Consider the following 25,637-nt stretch of genomic DNA (forward strand, 5'->3'; position numbering starts at 1 on the left):
AAGTGTCATCTGTTTGCTTTAGTATTGATATAAGAGTATGAGGTTTGACAAACAAGAAGAGACCGTTCAGTCTGTTTAGCTTCTTTGGCTGGTGAATAGCTAAAGGCCGTGCCACATAAGATGACTTTTCAAGTGATTTTAGTTATTTATTTAGTTGTTGCTTTCATTTACAAAATTTCTGCCTGTCATAGGCAGTTTACCACATGCTTCTGTGAATCCATTTGCATAATGTGACATCCGTAGAGATTCACTCCAGCTAGGCCATGACTCGTCTCATGGACCTCACAAACAGAAGAGAGGTTTGTTGGTCTGTCATGTCAAGTTTTATGTACCACATGTGGCCAGGTGCAGGAGTGACAGGTCATGCAAAAATAAAAGTTGGGATGCCAACCGGGTCGTCCCATTTAACTAGCCAAAAAGTCCAACAAAACAAATGCCTCTTGCCATTATGTTGTCAGTCCTTCAGCAAAATATTAACTGATTCGGCTCTCAGCCACAGAATTAACGGACATTCACATGGAGCTCCTCCTTCCAGGCAGCTGGGTTTCTTTTAGCACCCTTACTGGATGGTTTCTCAGTGAGAATGAGAAGAGAATGTTAGCAACAGCACCCTCTCTTGTCCTGGCGAGTTACTACATAGGTCGATTGAGCCTGTGAGGAGATTGTCCAATGCAAATATATGACACAAAATAGTATGGAAAAAGGGGTTGAGATTGTGTCTAAAATTGTACCTGTTAACCATTCATACAGAAATTTCTCTAGTAGGCAACATGTTATTGGATGTCACAAAAATGGGCATGTGTGACTGTGCTGGAAGTTTGGCACACGGCTGCTAAATTTGACATGGCTGGAAATATATATATATATATGAGGTGAGACACAAAAATAACTGGACTCTGCGTGGGGCTTTCCTGGAGAACCGTCTGGAGGTCGGCTGGACGTGAATCATAGAACTATACCCCCCTCCTACACGCCCTCTCAAACCTCCAACCGGTTAGGTATATCCTGTGAATAGCCCAGTCAGTATTTGCACAACAATCGCTTCATTAATTCATTAATTGCCACAAAAATGTTGGGTGAAAGAATCGAATAGCGAATCAACATCAAATTTCTCGCGAATTTTCACTTTTACCATACAACAGTTTTTGACTGACAAAAACATTCCTGTCCTCGATCATCCTCCCTATTCACCCTGTGATTTTTACTTCTTCTCGAAAATCAAAAGTGACCTGAAGGGAACACATGTTTCTTCAATGGATGAAGCGAAGACAAAAACGGCAAGCCTGTTGAAAAGACTCAAGCAAGAAGACTTCCAGTACTGTTTCAATCAGTGAAAGATATGTATGGAGTGGTATAGAGATCGGGGAGGGGGGAATTGGGATATATAGAAGTTGACAATGTTTACAATGCTGTAATTCATCAATAAATATTTAGTTTTTTACCAATCCGGTTATTTTTGTGTCTCACCTCGTGTGTGTGTGTGTATGTGTATATATATAGTAATTTTTTTTCTTCATTCTTTTTATTTGGCTTTAGGGAATCAATATCTTCAATTGAGAGGTAGCATTAAGGGTGTTTATTTGGGTTACTTTTGGAGTCCACATCCTTTAGTCTGGGGGGAATGTTTTCTGCTGTAGTAAGACTGGTGGTCTTGCTGTTTAATGTCACTGGTGCAAGTAAGGGTCCTATGCAGTCCCTTCAGAACACATTTGATATTAAGGGATGGCTTGATATTTTGTGGTCTTCTCCTGGCAAATAAAACCTTTTTTTTACCTTACCTATAATTTCTTTTGGTTCTTGAGGACTTCTATACATCCAGGCCACAACTGGCATTAAAGGAGCCTTGTTAGCAAGGATGGATCTGTACTAGAGGTTCTGTCCCTCCAGCTGTAAGGCCAAAAGTCACCAGTAGGTGATGCTGTAATTGTGTGAGATTATTATTATTAGTATTAAAGTATTCCTGTATAAAGGTGTCATTTTAGATTATATCCTTTGCCAGAAGGGGAGCTGGCTGTGGGAGTTAGTCTTTACCTTTAGAACACAAGCAATCTCATAAACATGAGGAAACCATTCAGTCCAGCCTTTTGATTAGCCAGTGAGTACATTTTCCCAGCATCTCATCCAGATACTTAGAGGTTGTTAAGGTTTCTGCTTCAAGTACATTATTTGATCGTTTGTTGCAGACTGTTTGAAAAAGTACTTCCTGGCTTCAGCCTTGAATAAACTTTGCTTTAATTTTACAAAGGTATTTTAATTATAAAGTCATTAATTTTCACATATAAGCATAGGCCTAAAGCCTATGTCACATTACACGACTTTTCCAGTAATTTCACTTGTAGCTTTCATTTACGTAATCAGAAGTTCACTCCCATAAAGTTTATCGCCTAATGTGACATACCCAGCGACTGAGACCACCAGGGGCCTCATATATAAATGGTGCGTACGCACAGAAATGTTGTGTAAGAATGTTTCCACGTTCAAATCGCGATATATAAAACCTACATTTGGCGTAAAGCCACGCACTTTTCCACGGTACCTCATACCTTGTCATACGCAAGTTCTCCACTCGGTTTTGCAGACTGGCGGCACCCAGCGTCAAAGCAGTGCTACTGTTCCTGTGTGATTACTCATTATTTTCCTGACGCGGCTTTATAAATTCACTGAAACTAACCGCATATTGTTTATTAGTGTAATGCATCTGATTGTAATTAACTTGTAACAATATAATGGTAGAGGGAACAGCCATATTATTCCAAATACCATAACTGCTTTAGCGTTGTTACTCTCCCTGCACCTTCTTCTTCTTCTTTCAGCTGCTCCCGTTAGGAGTTGCCACAGCAGATCATCTTTTTCCATATTACTGTCACTGCACCACTCGGAGTATTTATATCACTGTATCTGAGTGTGAAAATCACAGCAGCAGCTGATCGGAAAGAGAATTATTGGTATACAGCATCAGGCACACGCTACCTCAGCCACGGCAAAACATTTCAAAGCCTTTCCTGTACAGACCTCTCGGTTCAGAAACAGTTTAATCCCAAGAACTTTAAATGCACTCAATCAATTGCTCCTTGTGGAACTGTTTGTACTTATAAGTACAATCACCTCACTGTAAACTTGCACTACAGTTATAATATCTCACAACCTGAGCCACTTTATAAAGCGCGTATTTACATATGATGACGATATAATTTTTAAGATGAAATGCAGCAAAATATGTTTATTATATTATACAGATAAAACTAACTTCATTTAAATAATCTATATTCTTCACTGGGACTGGCGTAAAGGATAGAATAATTAAACATGTACTACGAAGATATTTCAATGATCCTTAAATGTTTTGAAGAATCGGCACTCTAAGCTTAAAGATGGCTTAACTTCTATTACAGAGCTGATTGTGTGGCGATCGGTTACTTGGAGTAAGAAAAGCAAGGACTGCAGGGGCGGCCATGCCAATATATATTGAATATAAAACAGAAAGAGAAAATAACGACACAGCTAAAAACGCAGCAGCAAATTTCAACAAAAGTTAAACTCTTGTGTCATGAGCATGAGACAGCTATGCAGTGTCCGTATCGGACGTGGCCATCCACCGTGCATAAGATACCATATTGACATTGGCGGGCGAAGGGGCCACCGATTCTTTCTCTGCCCAGGGCCGCCACAAGCCTAGAGCCGCCCCTGAGTACTGCTGCAATAAATAATTTCATTGAAGGTCGCGCACAATCACTGCACAGTAAAACTCATGTTTAATAACGTGCTTTAACTATCATCATGAAAAAGATTTAATGTATACATCTCAGTATTTTAGTTATTGAGAGCTGTAATATCACGAATGTAATGGATTCTGTGTCCAGTCGGAGGAAAAGAGACGGTTTAAGAAGCAAGTAGTGATTCACACACAGAGCACATCATAGAAGATCACATACACAAAAAAAAAACATTTAACGTGCTATACTTTAATTACGATGTGATTTGAGAAACTGGTTACTTAAATGATTTTAAGATGAAGTTTATGATGTTCTACTTTAATGACAAAATAAACTACATGATTAAAGTGGAAATTTCAAGATTGAAGTTGACATTTTGTGCTTTTTCCCCACTGTGTGCCTTTTTTTTCTCTGTACCCTAATAAGCTTTCATATGCCACTCAGATGGTGGGCTACGACTCGCCTTTTCACGGCGACTTTGATATCTGACAAGTTCTTTTTTATTTCCGGCACTGTGCGACTTTTGTGAACGTGAGCTTTCAAGTTTCTCCAACATACTATGTCACTCGACCAACTTCCTTTTGTTGATTATACCACGGTTTAAATAAACAAATAGTATGTTTTTCCTTTGCCTCCACTTGCTATTCGCTGAAATTCTTATTTTCCCCTGTGCTTTTCCTATTGTCTTTTCACAGAAGGCTGAGCTGAAGGGCTATTTATATTGATTTGCATATTCAAAGAGGCGTAATTCTGGGAGGAGTTGGGGCGGGACAGAAGGTGCGTGCACGTGCGTTTAGTTTTTACGCTGATCGGTGATATGTAGTGAAAGAACGCGGAAGTTGGAGTACGCACAGATTCCTGCATCTGGATTTTTCTGTGCGTAAGCACATTTCGGCTTTTGTGCTTGCGTCATGAGGCCCCAGGTCTGCAACTCGCTACAATAAACTCAAACCGGTTTGATTTTTGTCTTTAGTTAAAAGGATGAGTTGAGTGTGCAGGAGGGCTGACAGCTAATGAACGCTCATCTAGAAGTACAATGTATAGAATGAAGTGACAAGGACTAAGGAACACACGTGTAATTTGAGCCTTGCAAATAGAAGAGAGGCTCTTCTGTCTGATGTCTTATTTGTTACATATTAAAACAGCATGGAAAAAGGAAAAAAATGACCACGACTGCAGGTAGAACTCACCCTGCATACAATGCCAGATCCAACATGTAGAATGGGTTGCCATTGACCTGATAAACAAATGAGAGGCTCATCTGTCTGAAGTCTCATTTTTTTTATATACTAAGAAAGAACGGAAAAACTGGGATTGCTTCTAAACACGCTGTACCTTTAACCCCTTTGTATAGCAATGGCTCTGTCATGTAGCATGCTATTAGCTGTCACATAAACGGGCGAGCAGGACTGGGCTAGAAGATCAGATCATAGACTGTAAATGTGAGCTGTGATTTTCATTGATGTAATTTGACATGGTGCACTGCGATTGAAATAACTCATAACAAAAAGTCATGTAATGTGACATCGGCTTGAGATGTGTGTGTTGGGTTAATTGCCAATTCTAAACTGGTTGCATCCTTGGGGCCTGTGATGGGCTGGAACTCCATTCAGAAGTGGTTCCAAATTTGCACCTGATACTGTTAGGCTTGCGTCCCATACAACCCTGAAGGCATTTTAGAATGCTATATTATTAGGTTTAAAGTTGTATTGCGGTTATAGTGTTATTATATTTGAACATAAACAAAAGAACATCTAAGACATAGGTATATTAATATCTAATGGTCTGCTCACGTACCATTATTGCATTCATCTTCTGAATGGAGCTAGCCCACCACGGTTTCAATTAAATTAAGAATTTAGTCCTAAATAGAATATGTACTTTTTCTGCTTGTGGGGGCAAAACAATGCCATCAGATAAATAGCTTAGGAATGAAATCACCCAAGGGAACTGCACACTACACATTTATGTGGAAAATATTCCGTCTGCCAGGTCTCTTCTGCACTGAACCGTACATTGCTGACACGTTGTACAGAAGGGCTCGGGGTAAATTTAGTAGAGGCAAGCATGATGGACACATCAAAAATGCATCTTATAGTAGTGCCAATAGTCTTTATTTCCAGAAAATATGTCTTGAGCAGCTGGGAAAGCAAACACCAATCACTTAAACAGCAGACATTAGTATAGCTCATAATGGTATTAAGAAAAGCAATGACAGCGTGCACGGTAAGCTGAATTTTATTGTTTTTGCATTTTGGATTGCTGGGAAAAATGCTAAAAGGAAAATACCCGTAGTCTGAATATGTTGCCAATCAACACCGTGCTAAGGGAAGCACAGAATGAACTCACGGCATCTGTTAAAGCAGAAGTGCCAAGCTCTGTTCCTAGAAAGGATTTTTTTTTAACCACCAAATATCCCATGAGTATAATTGTGCTGTCTCATTAGGAAAAAGGGGATTCAGAAAATGCTTTCTGATTTACTGCCTTCTGTTGTGTTTGAGATTTCCGCATATCAAAGTACATTTTCTGGAACCACCCTCCTTATAGTCTCCCTAGTGGTTCTGTACACTACGAGATGGATCAAGAAGGTATATAAGAGTATTTGTCATTGTCTGAAAATAATTATCAGGCTTGTTTACCCCTCTGCCTTCATTTTGTCGACTGCTCTTACCGACTGTGTATATTGCTGTGAGACTGCTTTGAAATGTGTTTTTGGAAAAGCAGACACATTCCCTCTTATTTATTTAATAGACACCCTTGAGCCACAGATTCAATCACGACTCGTGTTGCACATTTCTGTAATTTATTTTGTGCACAATGACACGTAGCTCTGAGCTCATGTGATGTCGTACTGTACTGACCATGTCAAGCTCATCCAGGCTGCTACTACTTTTCCATTCAGCTGCTCAGCTTTATGGCCCCGGAAGCAAGCGACTCTGACAACCAGCAGTTTGTGCTCAGCAGCAATCCCAGGGTGGCTGCTCCTGCAGCGGTGAGCCTGACTGTCAGCTACTGCGCTGACGGCCTTCAGCTGGCTTACCCTATTAAGTGGACGCCATTCAGGGAATCTGCAGACACTGTGGACTAGCTTACATTGGCAGATGTATATACCCAGTCGCACTATGTATACCCAAGATAGTAGGGGGTTATAGTATAACCCCTTACTTCTCATTGGTAATGTATTTATTTGCTAGAATGCACTTATAATATTTTTTCCCCAAGAGGGAGCCATATGTCGAATGAAGGATGTTGCTTTCTGGCCATACACAGAAATATGCCCTTTGTCAGATTGGCATTCCTGTTTATAAGGGAAAAGAAGTGTTTCTGCAGTCTGGCGTCATGTCACCCATAGTGGCTCCTTGTCAAGGGTTAAGCTATTCTGTCAGACACATCATGATATTATATATTATTTATATATAAGCTGTGAATGGGATTCCTACTAGGAGCAATGAAAAGATGGCATGTATATCAGACAAGGTACTATTTGGGAGACGAGAAAGGAAGGGGACTTCTGGACTACCTTGCCATGGGAACTAAAGTTGTGTGGCAGTTGACTTCTTTTTGGATGGATGCCTACGTGATGTGTGTGCTGTTTCTGACACTGGGGGACTGCGTTAAAGAAATGCACTGCTGGGTGCCATATGTTAGAGACGTACGCCTGGCGTACTGTCAAGCACAGTAGGGTGCAATATGAGAGACTGTTGTTTGTTAACTTTATATAAATAACATTATATAATGCTTCAATGATTTGTTTTGTTCATAGACATTTTAAGTATTTATTAATGATATGTACTGCATTTGTAATACTTTAAAATAACCTTCATTATATGTCATTGAGAACCATTATGTAATATTCCTTCAGCAGTAGATCTTTAGGTAGTAGCTAATCTAAAATTAACAGATCTTTACAATGGATGAATAGATTTAAGGTTCATTTCTGGTAATGCAATTTATTTATGTAAGGAGGTGGAGGAGGGTAAGTGACTTTCAGAAAATGTGAGATGGATGTGAGACTCGAATACAGGTGTTATTTATGACACAGTGAGATTGACTGAAGGGTGTCTTCTATCATTTTAGATGCAGTTGCTTCTTGTCAGGATATGAGTTGCTTATGGGACCTGAGAGACTGGGGCACTGCCATACAGGCAGATATACAGGGTGCCGAGTCAAGGAAGGTTTGTGCTGAGGCTTTACAGTACCATTGCAAGAATTTGTCTTTAACAATGTGTGCAGGTTTGATCTTCATATTACAAAAAGAGATGTTGGTGCCCAACGAAGTTTAGACATGAGAGCTGTGGAGTCTGAGTTATGAAGAAGGACTAAGCCTACATCCACACCACTATGTTCTCATCTAAAAATAATATTTTTAAATGTAAATGACCTTCATCCACACTAGCATTTTCACATTGTTTATGACAGTATCTCAATTAACAATATAAAGACTGGAAACGCATATAATGTAGTCATCCACCTATACTGGGCATGCTCATAGTGTAGACCCAAAATTGGTGATCCTTGAAGGAATGGTAAAGCCAGCAGCCATTGGATTTATCGTGATCTCTAAATTATTTTCCATTTGCATCAGTTTAGATGTATACAAATAAGTAACTCAACAATCGTCATGGAAAGTAACTCTTCTGTATGTTCGAGTATGTTTTTCTTCCATGAATTGTGACCAGTCAGGGTATGTAACATTATAATGTGCAGGATCTGATCATGCAAGGGCCACGTAATAAACACAAACAAATCAGAGTTAACGTTTTAAAATAAAAACAACTAAATTTTCACCCATGCACACCACAAAGCTTCTGAAGTATGTGGCGCTGGAGAGCATTTGTAGAAGCTTGTGTTTTCAGGGGTTGTAAACTCTGAGAGTAGTGTGGACAAATGGCAAAAAGGGAGACTAATGTCTGCATTTTTAAATGAAAATTTAGTAGTGTGGATGGGACCTAAAGGAGACCGGACTGCTATCAGTTGAAGCAAATGGAGATTAAGAGGTGATATGACTGAAGGGAATTAATAGTGTGGACACCAGCTGTTACTTTACAATAAGCTCTTCAACTTGAACACTGGGACACAGTTAAAGTTGGTTAAGTATGTTTCAAAAAATATAAGAAGGTATTTTTTCATACTGAGAATCATAGATAAACAGAATACAGTAATTACCAAGCAATGTAGTATGTAGTAGGCCTTTAAAGACCCTCAAATCTTGATATTTTGTATAAAGAGTTAGTTTAATAGAGATTGACCAGCTAGGTTGAGATAAATCACCTGTTCACATTAAATTTCTTCTCAAGTAATTATATTTTTGTAATGGTATACAGAGACTGTCTTCAAGGTTGTAAGGTGGCACAGTTGTTATGCTTCTCCTTTAAAGTCCAGAATTGAGAGACCAACCAGTGTAGAGTTTACATATTCTCTTCAGGTCTGCATGTGTTCCCCCACCCATGTATTTCATAAAAATAATTAAAAAGCTGGCCATAGAAATAATGAAAAACTCCAGATGGCACAGACTCCTGCTGCAGAGAGCGGAATTGGTGACCTTTGGATCCAGCTAGCTGCTGTAGCTGGCCGTAAGTTGCTGTGTCAGCAACCCAAGAGCCAAAAATGGCTTTTCTTCTAGGCAGGTTGGTATCCCGGGTATCTTTGCTTATAAATTTGAACGGGACACAATTTCTAAAGGTGTCTTTATTTTTGATTTTAGGGTGGAGGGTATGGTCTCTAGAAAGTGTGGTTTACAAATTGGGTATAGATGAAATGACAAAGACTTTTCCCCAAAAACACTTGTGGAGTTTTGTTCTTTGCAGCAATCCTGCACACACATCTCACTATCCCTTTAAGTCTCAGCCCTTCTTTATTGTGATGTATTGGTAATTGTATTGGTGGTATCTTGGCATGGTTTTGGAATGTTTCTAGATATTGGTGCCTGTTTTCCATTACAAGACATTCTGCATTTCATCACCTTGAATATATAAGTCACCTTGAATTTACATCTATCCACTGTAGCAAATGTCTAACATCTGCTTCCACTTACTAAATAGATGATACTAATTTAGGGAGCAGGGACTGCTGATGCCATAAAGCATGGCTGTCAGTGTTTCATTGAGAGAGTGCCTAGATCCTGGACTCGGCAGTCCCATGATTTACAGTTTTACAGAAGCAACTCTGACATCTGAAGGAAGTGGATGTGCATTAGAGAGAAGGGCGGGTGAATCAGGCCCTTGTTCGTGCTTCCTATCTCATTTGCTTGGCTCAGCATCTTGTCGGAAGCACCTCGGAATGCAGAGATGAAACTGATCCCCTTGCGAACCCCAGCAAAGATTTCAGACTATTTCTGGAGCACCCACTCCACCAACATCACCAACGCCTTCCCAGTGAATCAGCTGCTTGTTTCACAGTTATGAGGTGGAGAAGATGAGGTGGGTAAATGCTGTCATCCTCAATGTTGTTCTGATATGCTTCCAAGACTAACCCAGCACCCTTGGCAAATGCTACCAGAGGTGTGGCAACTAGCTTGAAAAGTACCAATGCTGGATGGCGATAGGGAGATTACAATGAAGAGATCTCCTTTAAAGTCAGCAGATATCTTACTGTTGAGAATAACTAAATAACTAAATTGACTTAAGTGATGTCTGTGAAGAACTACAGAAGCTCACAATGAAGTGTAGATGCAGGTACAATCAACAAGGGGCATTGTAGGGGTGGACATCCAGCAGCCACACCTGCAAGTTGTTGTTGTTTTGCAGGGGCAGCCAAGTATAAATAGGTCCTGGCGTCAATGTGTGTCCGTTTTATTAGTGGAACAAGCACAGTTGTCCACAAGCATGCGGGAATGACGATCTACAAATAGCTTCCGAGCCCAGCTGGCGTGTGAGCATTTCCCTCATTCAGGACAACCCTAATCCAGTCGCTATGGCAACCGTACACAACAGTGGAACAAACGTGCAGGTTTACATTTCATGGTGGGGGGAGTTGTCAGCATTGGAGCTCTCTCTACTATGTGGATGACTCCTCCTGTCAGGTGGCTCAAGATCTTTGACCATTTGGTCACCTGGTCCAGTCTAGCCATTTGACAAGATTAAGGCTAGCTTTCCATGAAGGCCACTTTTATGAGATGGGTGTAAGGACAATTGCCTGACATGAGATGAGGCTACTAGAAGAATATAAGTGAGCGGAGATTGTGAGATTTCTGGTTTCTGTCTCCAATCAAGGCTATTTTAAGTTAAATTTCTAACCTAATTCAAACACTGCTTCGTTTAAAAGGTCAAGTCAAATTCGTTGAAGTTACCTGGAATGATGGAATGAATACTCACACTTAGTATTTTTCAACTCAAAGTTATATTTTCACAGGCATGGTATATGTTAATTTGTCACATTAAATTCTAAAGTGAAGCATATATTATAAATTAAAAAAAACTAGTCAGCTTTTACATTTTACAGTGGAGCAATGGATATGTTTCTCGCTTGCCTGTCTGCTAGCAGAGGACATCATGGGTTATGATATCAACCCCTTTTTGCTTCTATATTTCTTTTTCTTCACCTGTTCTGTTTTACCATGGCTTATAACAAAAGACAGGTGTGCACTCAATTCATATGAGTATTTTTTCCTAAATGTCACCTGCTTTTCACATATTACATTCTGTGTTGTTATATTACATAGCCTACAGAGCAAGATTCATGCCAAATGGCAGTGTCGTGATGAAAGGTGCATACAAGAGTTTCATTGTACTCTGCACAAATAACAAATCTGAAATGAACTCATTGCACTTTTTAATCAAAGCTTTTGATTTTTGAAAGAGCCAGGCCACCTACTTTTTTCACTTTCTATGGCATATCATGCATAAGCACAATTAAAAAAACAACTACTCAGAAAATGAGAATGACCTTAGAGCACAATCACAAGGAAACTGAATGAAACACTACAATCCTATTGTTGAATTTCTTAATGCATAATGGGTCATGTTTTCCTGAAGATATCTGAAAATTTACATGAGGTTAATAAAGTTTATCTAATCTAATCACAAAGAGCAGAGGATATCATTTTTGAACAAGTAAACTCATGGACACACTGATACCAATTTTCCATATAGACATAAGGAGAATGTGGAAACTCCATGCAGAATCTGGCACTGTAAAGCAATGATGACAGCTTAGCCTATGCTAAAACATCTCTTCTGAACTTTGTAAACTTCAGCCTGATTAAAACTAAATGTTTTCCTCCAACATCTATTCAGCTCTTGTCACTTGATTGCATGCTATGTGCGTGCTCAATATTTCTCTTGCTAGACCACTAAAGCATATGCAAGCATTATCATTCCAGAGGCAGCAGGCACTATTTGTTGGTAAAATATAAAATAAGCTTGCATATAGTGAAAGAATATAAGCAATCAGTTATTATTGTTTAGTTATCTATAGAACAGAAATGTTCTGTGTCAATAATAGCACTTGGTGAGGACTTCCTGAGTGAATCCGTGCCTCTGGCACTGAAAGGTTGTCGCGGAGGAAGACAAGCAGCAAAGTGAAGCACACACTGGGTCTCTTTATAAAATGGCTAAATCTCACAATGGCGTGTGTTTTTATTTTTTTTTTCCTTCCTAAAATGTCATGGATACCCCATTTTGCATTATGTGTGCAATCTCAAGATACAAATCAAACATTTTTGGCTTGAAAAATTGACATTATTTAGTAGGTTTGAAAACATACTTTTCACTTTGAGACCCAGGTGTGAATTAGCTCCATTATAAAACTCAAGAGTAGACTTAGTTATTTTTAAAAATGGTGTAAAATATTATATAAAACTTTACTTTAGAAAGGAATTTTATGTGAAAAATGTATATACAGTATACCATGATTGTGAAGAAATAACTTCAACTTGAAAAATACCAATCTTATCCTTTAAGCTGCACAACCTCAAACCCTTCTTAATGGCCATATTTAGTCACAGTGGTGACAAGTAGGCAGTGAGTTCATGGGCAATGCAGTGAACTTGGACTGGACTTTATTGTTTGTTCTCATAACTTTTTATAATTGAGTTTGGATGCAGTTAGCATATGATGAATGTCACCATATATTGGTGTCAAGCTCATGTTCTACTGATTGGTACTTAGCAGGATTTGACATATTGCCACTCCTGACTGCATAACAGTCTTTGCAGTTTTAATTCAGGACTTGGATTTGGGTATTTTAATGCTACAAAATAACGTTGTAAATAAATGGATTTCTTTTCAGCTGTAGCTGACACTTCATAAAATGTTGTTATTTAGGACTATGACTGTGAAGAGAGTGAGCTAGGAAAAACGACACACTACACTCACTGCAAACTACATATAAAGACGAACTTGAAACCTTGTAGTTCAGCCAGACTTAAATCACTCCTTTGGATATAGATGGGACCTAAAGTGGCTCCTAGCCGTTTAAAACTCCAAAATTCAACACATTCATATTTGGGGTAAGACTATGGCTTTATTTTCCTTTGACTCCTCACAAATCCAAATTTACATGTCATTTTCTGAATTAAATATTTGGAATTCGTCCCTTATTTTTCACAATGGAGCCCTTCATATTGGTGTACATGTCATTTCTTTTATGCCAGGGTCACTTCTGGGCATTGATATCATGGCGCAGGAGATTGGTGGTGATTGATTATATTGAGTATTGCTTTCAAGTAAAAAAATTACTGTACATGTTGCAGTAATGACCTTTTAAAACCTATGTACCTAAGCATTTTTGTAGCATTTTAGCTTTAGACTAGAATGCTCCTGAACCATTCGAAGATATTCAGCACTTTTTCTATGTCACTGTTCACATCCAAGTGTTTTAGCTTCAAGCAGTTTAGAAAACACCTGCTTCCAGGACAGAAAATGCTGGCGTCTTTGTGCACATGCGTGCTTTAATCGTCTAGTGACAGCTATTGAGGGAGAGGCCAAGTATGCACCTACCTTGCAATCGGGCGACAAGAACTGAACAAACATAAGTACATATTTAGTTTCAGTCAGGTAAAGTTTAGTACAGATGTTTTAACATAGTGCAGGGTGGTAGCACAGAGCGGTTATTCCTGTTTTACAGCAAAAACTACATGAGAATTACCAGGTAGTTCTCCCAAGTGGAATGGTATTATTTACTGTATTAGTACTGGCTCCATTGTTGTTTTTATTTTATTTCTTTTTAACTATATTTCTCGTTTTTACTTTTTGTACGTAGTTGGTGAGGCGTTCGTAATTTCGTTGTAATTATTTTACATTGACAGTGAAAGGCTTTCAGTTCAATTCAATTACTGAGTGCTTAACTGAGTGTGATTGCCTGTTTTAACACTGAATACTGGAAATGTGTCAGTAATACTTTTCAGTTTAAAAAATTTTTAGTCCTCTGTGAAGTAAATAATAATCATCCATCATGAAGTAAATGACGTCCAACCGAACATCTTTTTTCCATCCCTAGTTCAAGCTCCCAGGTGAACACTAGCTGCCGCACTACCAGATCACACTGTTTCAAATTATCTTTATCAAATAACAAAATTAAAACTAATCAGATACTTCAATAATAGGTTTCTGTTACTGAATTGCACACAGCACACGGTTTTCTGAGCAACTGTGAGATTGAAACCTGCAAAGAATTGGCATACCATCCACCATATTTGCTTCTAGTTTTACACCCAGTGCTAATCGCTGGCTTGCAGTGAATCTAAACTGTACCGCTCAGCACAGGTAGGATTAAATGTATACCAATACAACCCAAGTTCAGCTCTTTTGAGTTAATTACACACTGTGCACATGCTTAACCCCTTCCTTATTAGTTGTCACTGCACCACAGAGATCAATTTTTCTTCACAAATCACTATTGGACTCTCACCTCCATTTGCTGAAGAACAGGGTGAACCAAACATCTGCATTCACAACGCTGATGACACCCGTGCTTCTGTACTGTGATCACCAGGATTAAAAGCTCTAACATGACTTCTAAAGTCCTAGAAGTCATTCAAAAAACACAATAGTCACCTCACAAGCTACTGAGTGTTAATCTTATTTTCCCTGTAAAATACTTCTTTGAGGGCAGCACGGTGACGCAGTGGTAGCGCTGCTGCCTCACAGTTAGGAGACCTGGGTTCACTTCCTGGGTCCTCCCTGCATGGAGTTTGCATGTTCTCCCCGTGTCTGCATGGGTTTCCTCCAGGTACTCCGGTTTCCTCCCACTGTCCAAAGACATGTAGGTTAGGTGCATTTGCGATTCTAAATTGTCCCTAGTGCGTGCTTGGTGTGTGTGTGTGTGTGTGTGTGTGTGTGTGTGTGTGTGTGTGTGTGTGTGTGTGTGTGTGTGTGTGTGTGTGTGTGTGTGTGCACCCTGCAGTGGATTGACGCCCTGCCCTGGGTTTGTTTCCTGCCTTGCGTCCTGTGTTGGATGGTATTAGCTCCAGCAGACCCCCATGACCCCTGTACTTAGGATATAGCAGGTTGGATGATGGATGGATGGATACTTCTTTGAAGCCACTGGAGAAGGCCTTGAAAAATGATTGCAAAAAGCCATAAAAAGCTTGGAAAAAATGTAAACAATTTCTGGAAGTGTGTGAATTGTTATCCTTAGAGATATTTTAATGATTTTGAGCTTTGGACATTTCAGGCGCTGAGGGCCAGAGTTTCTACCCCTTCCTCCACTTCTTCTTTTATCTTCAAATGAAGTCAATGGTGCATCACTCTTCAGTCCCATACCTCTGCATCCTCTTTCTGCATTTTCAACTTCCCTATCCCCATATAAAAAGCCAGTTGCCACTCTGTGCATTTCATTGTGCAAAGCAGCCTGCAAGCCCTTACTTTTGTGTTAGGAGTGGCAATGTGATCTTTCATCTGCCATCACTTTATCTAATTACTAAGAATATTACTCTGTCCTCCAAGATGCTTAATTATCAGCATACTCGGTTTAATTCTTTTCATTGTGTAAATCTCAGCAAAGTCAAAGTGAACTTTATTGTCATCTCAACCATATACAAGTATACAGATAGACAAAATTGTGAAGCTCAGGGTCCACAGTGTAACAACATGACGTGCAAATAATAAATTAAAAGTAGAATTAAAAAAAAATTAAATTTAAAATTAAAACACAGACAAGACATTATGCAAAGACAAGACAAAGAAGTCGCAGCAATATTAACATTGATGCAATGTATGGTATTTGCAGTCTAGATACATAAATATAGTCAATAGATATGTAATATAACAAATAAATAATAAATAATAGATATAGATAATACAGAAATTATCAGTGTATGATAGTAGTTGTTTAAGACATGTGTAAACAATGACAGGTCAGAATGTTTCACAGCAGAAGGATATCAAGAATGTCAAAATACTTAAAGGTCTGTATGAGATTTTCAGTTCTTTTCTACATGCACACTCATCTTTGCAGGAAAGTGGCTTGCATGTATAAAAGTTCTGTTTTTAGAGGTGGTTGAGGCAGTATGGAAGATCCCAGGGGGCAGCATGGTGTTAAGGAGTCTGACAGCTTGGGGGTAAAAACTATCCTGCAGCCTGGCAGATCTGGCTTTGATGTTGCAGTATCTTCTCTTAGATGGTAGAAGTGTGAAAAGTCCATGTGAGGGGTATAAGGGATCTTGCACAATGCTGCAGGCCTTGCGGACACTGTGTTTGTAAAATATGTCCTGTAGTGAAGGGAGTGGCACCCCAATAATGTTCTCTGCTGTCTTCACTATCCTTTGCAGGCACTTGCAGTCGGATATGTTGCAGTTGCCATACCAGACGGTGATGCAGCTGGTCAGAACACTCTCAATGGTGCCTCTGTAGAACATGGTGAGGATGGAAGGGGGAAGACTTGCTCGCTTCAGCCCCCTCAGGATGTGTAGTCTCTGCTGGGCTTTCTTGATTAGTGATGAGGTGTTATGTGTCCACATAAGTTCCTCAGTTATGTGCACACCAAGAAACTTGGTACTCCTAACAGTCTCCACATCTAAATCATTGATGCTGAGTGGGATGTGGGCTGGATGTGATTTTCTGAAGTCCACGATTATCTGTTTTGTCTTGTAGACATTGAGAGATAGATTGTTGTCTTCACACCATGCAGACAGCCGTTCCACCTCATCTCTGTATGCTGTTTCATCATCCTTGCTTATCAATCCCGGCACCATCATATCATCCGCAAGCTTGATGATGTGGTTGGTGTTATGCGTGGCTGTGCAGTCGGGAGTCAGCAGGGTGAAGAGCAGTGGACTAAGCACACAGCCCTGCGGTGCTCCAGTGCTCAGTGTGATGATGCTGGAAGTGTTGTGGCCCATCCGAACTGACTGGGGCCTCTCTGTCAAGAAGTCCAGGATCCAATTGCAGAGGGTGGTGTTCAGGCCCAACCTGCTCAGTTTTGCAACCAGCTTTTGAGGGATGATTGTGTTGAAGGCGGAGCTAAAGTCTATGAATAGCATCCTGACATATGTGTCTTTTTTTATCCAGATGTGTCAGGCAGATGTGAAGGGCAAAGGATATGGCATCCTCAGTTGACCTGTTTATGTGGTATACAAAATAAAGAGGGTCAAGGGAGGCAGGAAGATGTTTCTTTTGATGCACACATCGATTAGTTAGTTATATTCATTGCAATGTACAAAGAACAATAAAGGGAGGTGAAGTTGACCCAATGTAAAGTTTTGAACTGTTTTGTGTTTTAATCCCTGTACCTGTTAATTATGTGCATATGTGATTTCATAATTTGTGAGTATATGAGTGTGCCTGGTTAGGGGTGTTTTCTGTGAAGGTAGTGAGGTGGGGGTCTTCGTCTCACCTTGATTATATGAAAGTTAAATTAATGTAGCCTGAACAACAGATGTACTTGGTACTTATTTTGCCCAAATGTATTAAGAAATTTGACAGTTCATTCTAAAACTCGGGGATGCTTTGTTAGGTGAACACATCAAGCACAGCCAGATAAACATGCATCTAAAATAATTGTCTTCCGCCAAAGTTTCACATTTCTCATTGTACTAAATGACTTTTTCACTCTGCAGACTGTTGCATGTAATGTTATAGAAGGAATGGCTCATTAAATACCAAGAAAAGTAAGTCCATAGTGTGGCATTTACACGTCAAACAGTGGATGAAAACAATTGAAGACTGGAAAGTTCAGTACCTCTGAAGTATGCTATTGACCTGGTTAATAAAATGTCCACACACATGGTAATACCGGTATTACAGTCCAACAAGGACTTCTGCATAATATAAAGTATTTAAAACACACAAATTACCTACTTATTTAACACTTCATAGGCTCAATAGTGTGTATGTTTAGTTGTGCTACAGAAGTAAATACAACAAATTTATTCACTTTCTGAAATCAATTACATTGTCTTCTTCACTGGAATGTTCACATATTGTGATATAAATAAACATTAAAATACCTATTGAATGCACATAACACTTAGTGAAATAAAATAAGGCCATTGTAAAAGAGTGGTTACTTACCGAATGGAAAAACTTGAATTGCTTTGGGATGTTGAGAAGAAGAATAGTTAAACTCTTCTTGTCCACTTTCTTTATAAACTTTTTTCATTTAATAATGGGGCAAAAACAGCAAAAAATCAAAAGCACAACACAACAGTTTTAAATGACAGAAGCATCAGATGCCACCCAGAAGAGAGCAATAGAGACATGACTGCCTGTGGCGTGCACATGGGCAACTTACATTTTTTAAAGTTGCATGCGTATGCATTTTACATACCTTTTGAATGCAGGTTTATAATATGGGGTTTGGATGTGGATAGCTAATTTTGGATGCAAATATTACAGCAAATTTTTAGATAGAGTAATTACAAATAGCAAAGGATTGGTGTACAGTTAAGTAGAAAAAGCCTGCAATGCAAAATAAAAAGTTAAAAACACAATATATTGAATAGTTTTGCCATTGTAACTCCAGTCCTAATCCATTAACTCAAAGACCGCAATACTGAAAAAAAAAGTACATAACTTGGCCTTCCAGAAGGGCTTTCCTCTCTCTGCAGACACTAGTGTGTGGATACTCTCTTCTTTCCCATCAATGTCAGTACCATGTACTATGGACACCACAAATTGTTCTACAGTTGGATGGAAGTACCATTCTGCTTTGCAATAGACCCCTATACACCTTCATGCAATTAACAGAGTTGTGCGAACGCTGAATAATGATATTGAGAACACTTCAGAAAGTACTGCACAGCACACAGTAATACAAAAATCTCTTTCTGTAAGACTGTGAGGACCACCCATCGACAGCAGTGGTGTGACTGCTGCTGTACTCTGTATAACAACATTGAAACTATAGATCTTCACATGGTCTTACCCTCTATCTGTATCATATTGTATTACAGTATTCCAAGTGGGAGTGGGTGTTTTTTTTTTTTTTTTTATCTTTTCACGTATGCATTTATTTATATTTATTTTTTTCTCCAGGTTGGTTGTTGTGCCCTCTTAGTGAGTCACTCAGACACTATATGGTCCCTTTAGCCATTTCTGTTTCATTCTGGGGTGGTATTCTGTACTCTATATATTTTTGAAAAATGGATTTTAATTAAAATATTGAATATATTTAATACAAATTCAAACACAAATATGAAAAAATATTTGGATGTAAGCCCCCTGGAAAAAAACAATTAAAACACAGCTAAAATCCTCATCTTTGTGTAAGCGTTTATGTCCATCTGAGATGGCGCTCTTGTTCAGACTTGCCTTTGTCCTATATTGTGTAGTTGTTTATTTCTTTCCTTTTTATTTTTAATTACAGATTGAGTCCTTTTCTAACCTCAGATAGTTTAATGGACAAAGTATTAGTCATCAAGAAGGAGGTTTTTCCTTTGGGCTACTTGCATTTTTGTAATTTTACAAACACATCTGCAATGACCCCTTGACGTAAATAGTAAATAGTAAAATTTACTAATAATTTTTGAATCCTTCTTTTTTTCACAGAGCAAAAAAATTACCTATTTGAAGATGGCAGAACCTTCCTCCTTCTGCCGGCCTCTTCTGCGCCCCAATCAATTTGTCCGTTCACTTCAACTTCTCCTGATCTTCCATATACTTGCAGTCTGCCTAACACAGGACATGGAGTACATAGTCAACACACGCGCAGGTAAAGTGAAAGGGACACGACTGCCAGTTCTCAATGGACACGTGCTAGCATTTCTGGGTGTGCCTTATGCTGAGCCCCCTGTAGGAAAACTACGTTTCCGGCGCCCTGAACCCAAAAAGCCTTGGCAAGGAGTGAAAGAAGCTTTTACATATCCCAGCGCCTGCTACCAGTATGTTGATATGTCTTATCCAGGATTCCCTGGCATAGAGATGTGGAACCCAAACCGGGACATGAGTGAGGATTGCCTGTATATAAATATTTGGGTTCCCTTCCCACGTCCAAAAAATGCTACGGTAATGGTCTGGATCTATGGAGGAGGATTCTACAGTGGATCTTCTTCACTTGACGTTTATGATGGTCGCTATTTGGTCCACACGGAGAAAGTTATTCTGGTGTCTATGAACTACAGAATCGGTGCTTTTGGTTTCTTGGGTCTACAAGGCTCTGCAGAAGCCCCAGGCAACATGGGTATTCTAGATCAAAGGCTGGCTCTCCAGTGGGTTCAGGAGAACATTCATTTCTTTGGTGGGAATCCCAAGACAGTTACTATTTTTGGTGAAAGTGCGGGAGCAGCATCAGTGGGGATGCACGTCCTCTCCCCAGACAGCCGACCATTTTTTACCCGTGCAATAATGCAGAGTGGGGCACCCAACTGTCCATGGGCTACAGTAAGCCCTACAGAAGCACGCCGAAGAGCCACACAGCTTGCAAATAATGTTGGTTGCCAAGGAGGAAATGACAGTGAATTAGTTGATTGCCTAAGAACAAAATCTCCTCAGGAGCTGATAGACCATGAATGGCAGGTTCTCCCTTATACACATAGCTTGTTCCGGTTCTCCTTTGTGCCAATGGTTGACGGAGTTGTGTTTCCTGACACACCTGAAGCCATGCTTAGCTCAGGTAACTTCAAGGAAACTCAGATACTGCTGGGCGTCAACCAAGATGAGGGCTCCTACTTTCTCCTCTATGGTGCTCCAGGTTTTAGCAAGGATAATGAAAGCCTCATCAGCAGAGAGGACTTCCTTGAAGGGGTTAAGATGGGTGTTCCTCATGCCAATGACATAGGGCTGGAAGCAGTTATCCATCAATACACTGACTGGATGGACGAGAATAATCCCGTGAAGAACAGAGATGCCATGGATGATATTGTGGGAGACCACAATGTGATCTGTCCAGTGCTACACTTTGCTGGCTCATATGCCCAACACTCTTTAAACTTGAACAATGCACAGGGTGCAGGGAGCAACAGTGGAGTTTATGCTTACTACTTTGATCACAGAGCCTCCAATCTGGTGTGGCCCGAGTGGATGGGAGTCATCCATGGTTATGAGATTGAGTTCGTCTTTGGTCTGCCCCTGGAAAAGAAGCTGAATTACACAGTTGATGAGGAGCGTCTGAGCCGTAAGATGATGAGATACTGGGCAAACTTTGCACGTACTGGGTGAGTCTTATTTTAGTGCATTGAAATGGTTTTCCAGGGACAGTATAGACATTGACCTGGTAGATATTGCATGTTTAAAGTGACAGAAATGTCAACTGTGAGGGAAAGGTGGGTGAGAAACATATTGTAGTTCAGTACAGAGTGTGACCTTCCAATCAGATAGGGGTCACAATAACTCCAGTGCTGCCCTCTATTAAGCCTTTAACGCAAGCCCTGGTGGACCTCTGGTCATTGATAAACCTTTAGTCATGAACATGTCATGTTTAATTTTAATAGTAAATGACCACTTTATTTTTGAAAAATTAATTTAAATGTAAGACGTTTTTCCTTAATTGAGATCTAGGATTCATGTAGATAAAATGGCTCATTAGTAGATCCCTAATGACCAAAGCTTTAACTTAACTAGCTTAACTAGAAAGCTCCTAAGGAAAAACTCCCAAAAAGATTCTAGAAATGCCTACTTTGGCTATCAAACCCCAGCTAGTCACCAACTAGGCAACTTAGAATATTTCTAAATAAAAAGATTAACTTTAAAAATGCATGAAAAATGAAAGAAGGTACTTAAAAAAGGTAATCCAATAATAAACAAAGTCCCAATACACAGCATTCAAAACAAAGCAAAATATTACAAAAAAACGAAAAATAGTAATCAAAATTAGCCAAGGCACAAGAGAATACACCACCAGCCTAGCACATTCAATGAACGAAAAGGGGATGTGGGTTCTCCTCAGCCTTTATAGGGCAGAGGGCAGTCTCTTAAAGTGATGGACCACCAACAAGACCTACAGAGCATAAAAGTAAATACATAGATACATAGAAACTAAATGACCAACAGTCTTATAATAAATAAAAGCGTCACATTTGCACATAAAGGGCACAAAAATGACATTTGAACCCTGGCTGAAACATAACAACTATGAAGCACCATGAGTTTTCTCATGCTTTAGCATAAATTCTTACCAGTTGCCTACTAATATAATATTCACAAGTTGGTTTGTTCTCTGGATTCATAAGTTCTGTACTGGATTTTAAGTGTCTACTGTGAAGTAAATGACAGCATTGGAATTGGTCCCTTTTGGGCAGAGTGTGCATGAGAATATTCACTATCCTAGCCAAACAATCCAATGAGTCATTCATGGGCATGCATCCTTTATCTGTTCAATAGGAAGAGAATGAATTGGCTAAAATGTCTAGTAAAACGCTAACTAGATGACAGGGTGCCTTAACAATTGTACGCTCTTCAGTAACAAATTCATCAAGTTGTTTCTGATGAATTTATTTTGACAGTGACGGCACTAGATCATCTTCCCAAAGTAAATGAAAACAGCGGTCAAAGTTAATACCGTCCATATTGCAAGAAGGATTTCAGTTCTGTATAATCTCTTTTTTTTAAATGTCTACCCTCCTTCTGCAGAAGTCCAAATGATCCATCAGACCCTGGACGCAAGTGGCCTGTCTTCACACTTTCAGAGCAGAAATATGTTGGACTTAACACAGAGCCAATGAAAGTCTTCAAAGGACTCCGCACTCAGGTGTGCGCCTTCTGGAACCATTTTCTGCCAAAGCTGCTTAACATCACAGGTATAAATGTTTTTATTAACATTTCTTTTTCGTAGTGTGAGGAAGCCTTCAATGAGTGATTGTACTCAACTCTGGCTCAGTGATTGCTAATGCCCCGTGTCAAACTCTCTGTACTGTAGGCTTTTTTTTTTCGTGAATGTATTGAAAATTAGAAACAGGCCATATTGCCCAAAAAATCTCCTCAATCCTATTTACCTAATTGTTCCAAAACTACATCAAGCTGAGTTTTGAAATTCCCTAAAGGTGTACTCTCTACCACACTACTGGATAATTTACTCCACATGTCTACATAAAGAAAAACTTTCTACTGTTTATCCAAGTCTACCCTTAAGAGGATTTCATCTGTGTCCCTGTTTTCTTGTTAAAGAACCTAATTAAAGTAATAACTGGAATCCACTGTATTGTTTCCTTTCATAATATAAAAAAAAATTAAATCATATCAATTCTTAAGCTCTTTTTTTTTAGTAAAAAAAGGTTTAACACCTTCAGCCTTTCTTCATGAGCTCTCCTTTACCCTTGGAGGCACAAACATAGCCAACGGTATGCCATACTATGAAATTTGTAATTATCAAGTGTCATTCAAGCATAGCGGTCTTCCTGTCTCCACTCTGAGTGTTTTAGCATATCCTGCTTTTCAACCCGTGGGATGAGCTGGAGTTTAAGAATCTGAGAACTGGAGATTGCAATATGTAAATATCTTGTGGCTAAGAGATGTTAACTTAAACTAACAGCTTTGTTTTTATTCTAGATGATACTCCATGTGAAACAATCCAGGTATGACATAGTCCAGCATTAACTGTTTATTTTTCTAATTCAAATTAATATTTGAATCCTTTAGCAAATGTAAGCCGTGATTGGTCTGGCTGATTTGCTCATTTTTTCCTTTCTCAATCGAGCCTTTCCTCCTGTCAGGTCAGTAAATATTCCTGTCTGCTAGGATGTTGGCCTCCGTTTGGTGTCACTTTCCAACTTCACACCCTCTCGGCTTTAAGAGGTAGCAGCTATGCCCCTTTCCCACTCCAGTGTGGATCATTTTGGAATTCCAGTACTGCTTCCCTGTTTGAAGCCTCACGTCACTTTTTCCACTACTGTGGGGCACAGGGGTCACCCTACAGCTGGCAGAGCTGTAGTCGGATGTTTTATAAATATCTCCTGCATTCTCCAGCATTAACTCTCCAGTGCCCAAGCCTGCTGATTTGAACATGGCCCATTGACCATGAGAGTTACTGCGCCTTTTTTTGTTACGAGTAGATTATCTGAGATAGGATTCCATGGGATTTCATCCTGTTAAAAATACTATACGCAGATAAACAGTTACAGTACATACTCATATCTCGGATGTAGACACCAATCAGAGATACATTTAGATTTGTAGACAGGCTTGCTCCTGGTCATATGGGTATTTTTACACTTCTGTGTGCAAAAGAATCAACTGCACTCCATTTCTAAGTAAGGGTAAATAGCTATAGTGTTCAGGAGTGGGTGGGTTTTGGGAATGTCTGTGCTGAACCTGTGAGGGTTGCATGTATTTTTCTTGTCCTAGGAATCTACATGTCCTGGGGCCTCATGCATAACGCCGTGCATAGAATTCGCACTATAACATGACGTAAGCACAAAAGCCGAAATGTGCTTACACACAGAAAAATCTAGATGCAGGAATCTGTGCGTACTCCATCTTCCACGTTCTTCCACTCCATAAATCCAGGTCAGCATGAAAAGTAATGTTCGTGCACGCGCCTTCTGTCCTGCCCCCAACTCCTCCCAGAATTACACCTCTATGAATATGCAAATCAATATAAATCGCCCTTAAGCTCAGCCTTCTATGAAGAGACAATGGAAAAAACAAATTGGAAAATGGAAGAATTTCAGCAAATACCAAGTGGAGGCAAGGAAAAACATACTGTTTGTTGGTTTAAACAGTTGTATAAACAACAAAATGAAGCTGATCACCTGACATAGTCGCACAGTGCCCAAAATAAAAAAGAAGTTGTCACATATCAAAGTCGCTGTGAAAAGGCGAGCCGTAGCCCAACATCTAAGTGTCATATGAAAGCTTATTGGGGTACAGAGAAAGAAAAAAGCACGAAATGTCAACTTCAATCTCGAAATTTCCACTTTAATTACATAGTTTATTTTGTCATTAAAGTAGAACATCATAAACTTCATCTTAAAATCATTTAATTAACCAGTTTCTCAAATCACATCGTAATTAAAGTAGCACATTAAATGCTTTGTTTTGCATTTGATCTTTTGCTCTATGTGTGTGAATCACTACGTGCTTCCGCTTTCTCTTTCTCCGACAGGACACAGAATCCATTACATTTGTGATATTACAGCTCTCTGAATAATTAAAATACTGAGATGTATACGAGATCTTTTTCATGATGATAGGAGTTAAAGAATGTTATTAAACAGGGGAATACAGTGTGTAATTGTGCGCGACCTTCGATGAAATAATCTATTGTAGCAGTACTGTCTCTTTCAAATGTACTAACCTCCAATTCCTGTGCTTAGTTTTCTTTCTCCACATACCCAATCGCTACACAATCAGCTCTATAATAGACGTTAAGCCATCTGTAAGCTTACAACGACGATTCTTGAAAACTTTTAAGGAACATTGAAATATCTTTGTAGTACAAGTTTAATTATTCTATCCGTCTATCCTTCCAGTGTCACATCAGCCCCAGAAAGAATACAGCACAAGGTAGGATCAATCCATGAACTAGCTAGTGCTGTGGAACTGTGTCCTCACATGTTTAATTATTAACAATACAGATTATTTAAATGAAGTTAAAGTTTTATCTATATAATAT

At 39.3% G+C, this 25,637-nt stretch overlaps 1 protein-coding gene across 2 annotated transcripts in view; it reads left to right on the forward strand.

Moving 5' to 3' along the window:
* ache (acetylcholinesterase) overlaps positions 1 to 25,637 on the forward strand; it is a 41,665-nt gene that overhangs the window by 6,853 nt on the left and 9,175 nt on the right. For both annotated transcript variants that reach the window (XM_039747391.1, XM_039747392.1), the window contains exons 2-3: positions 19,640 to 21,243; positions 22,658 to 22,824. In XM_039747391.1, the coding sequence (XP_039603325.1) occupies positions 19,664 to 21,243; positions 22,658 to 22,824 (1,747 nt within the window). In that variant the 5' untranslated portion in view covers positions 19,640 to 19,663. The remainder of the gene's footprint in view (positions 1 to 19,639; positions 21,244 to 22,657; positions 22,825 to 25,637) is intronic.

Source organism: Polypterus senegalus, chromosome 3, assembly GCF_016835505.1.
Source record: "Polypterus senegalus isolate Bchr_013 chromosome 3, ASM1683550v1, whole genome shotgun sequence".
Taxonomy (NCBI): domain Eukaryota; kingdom Metazoa; phylum Chordata; class Cladistia; order Polypteriformes; family Polypteridae; genus Polypterus; species Polypterus senegalus.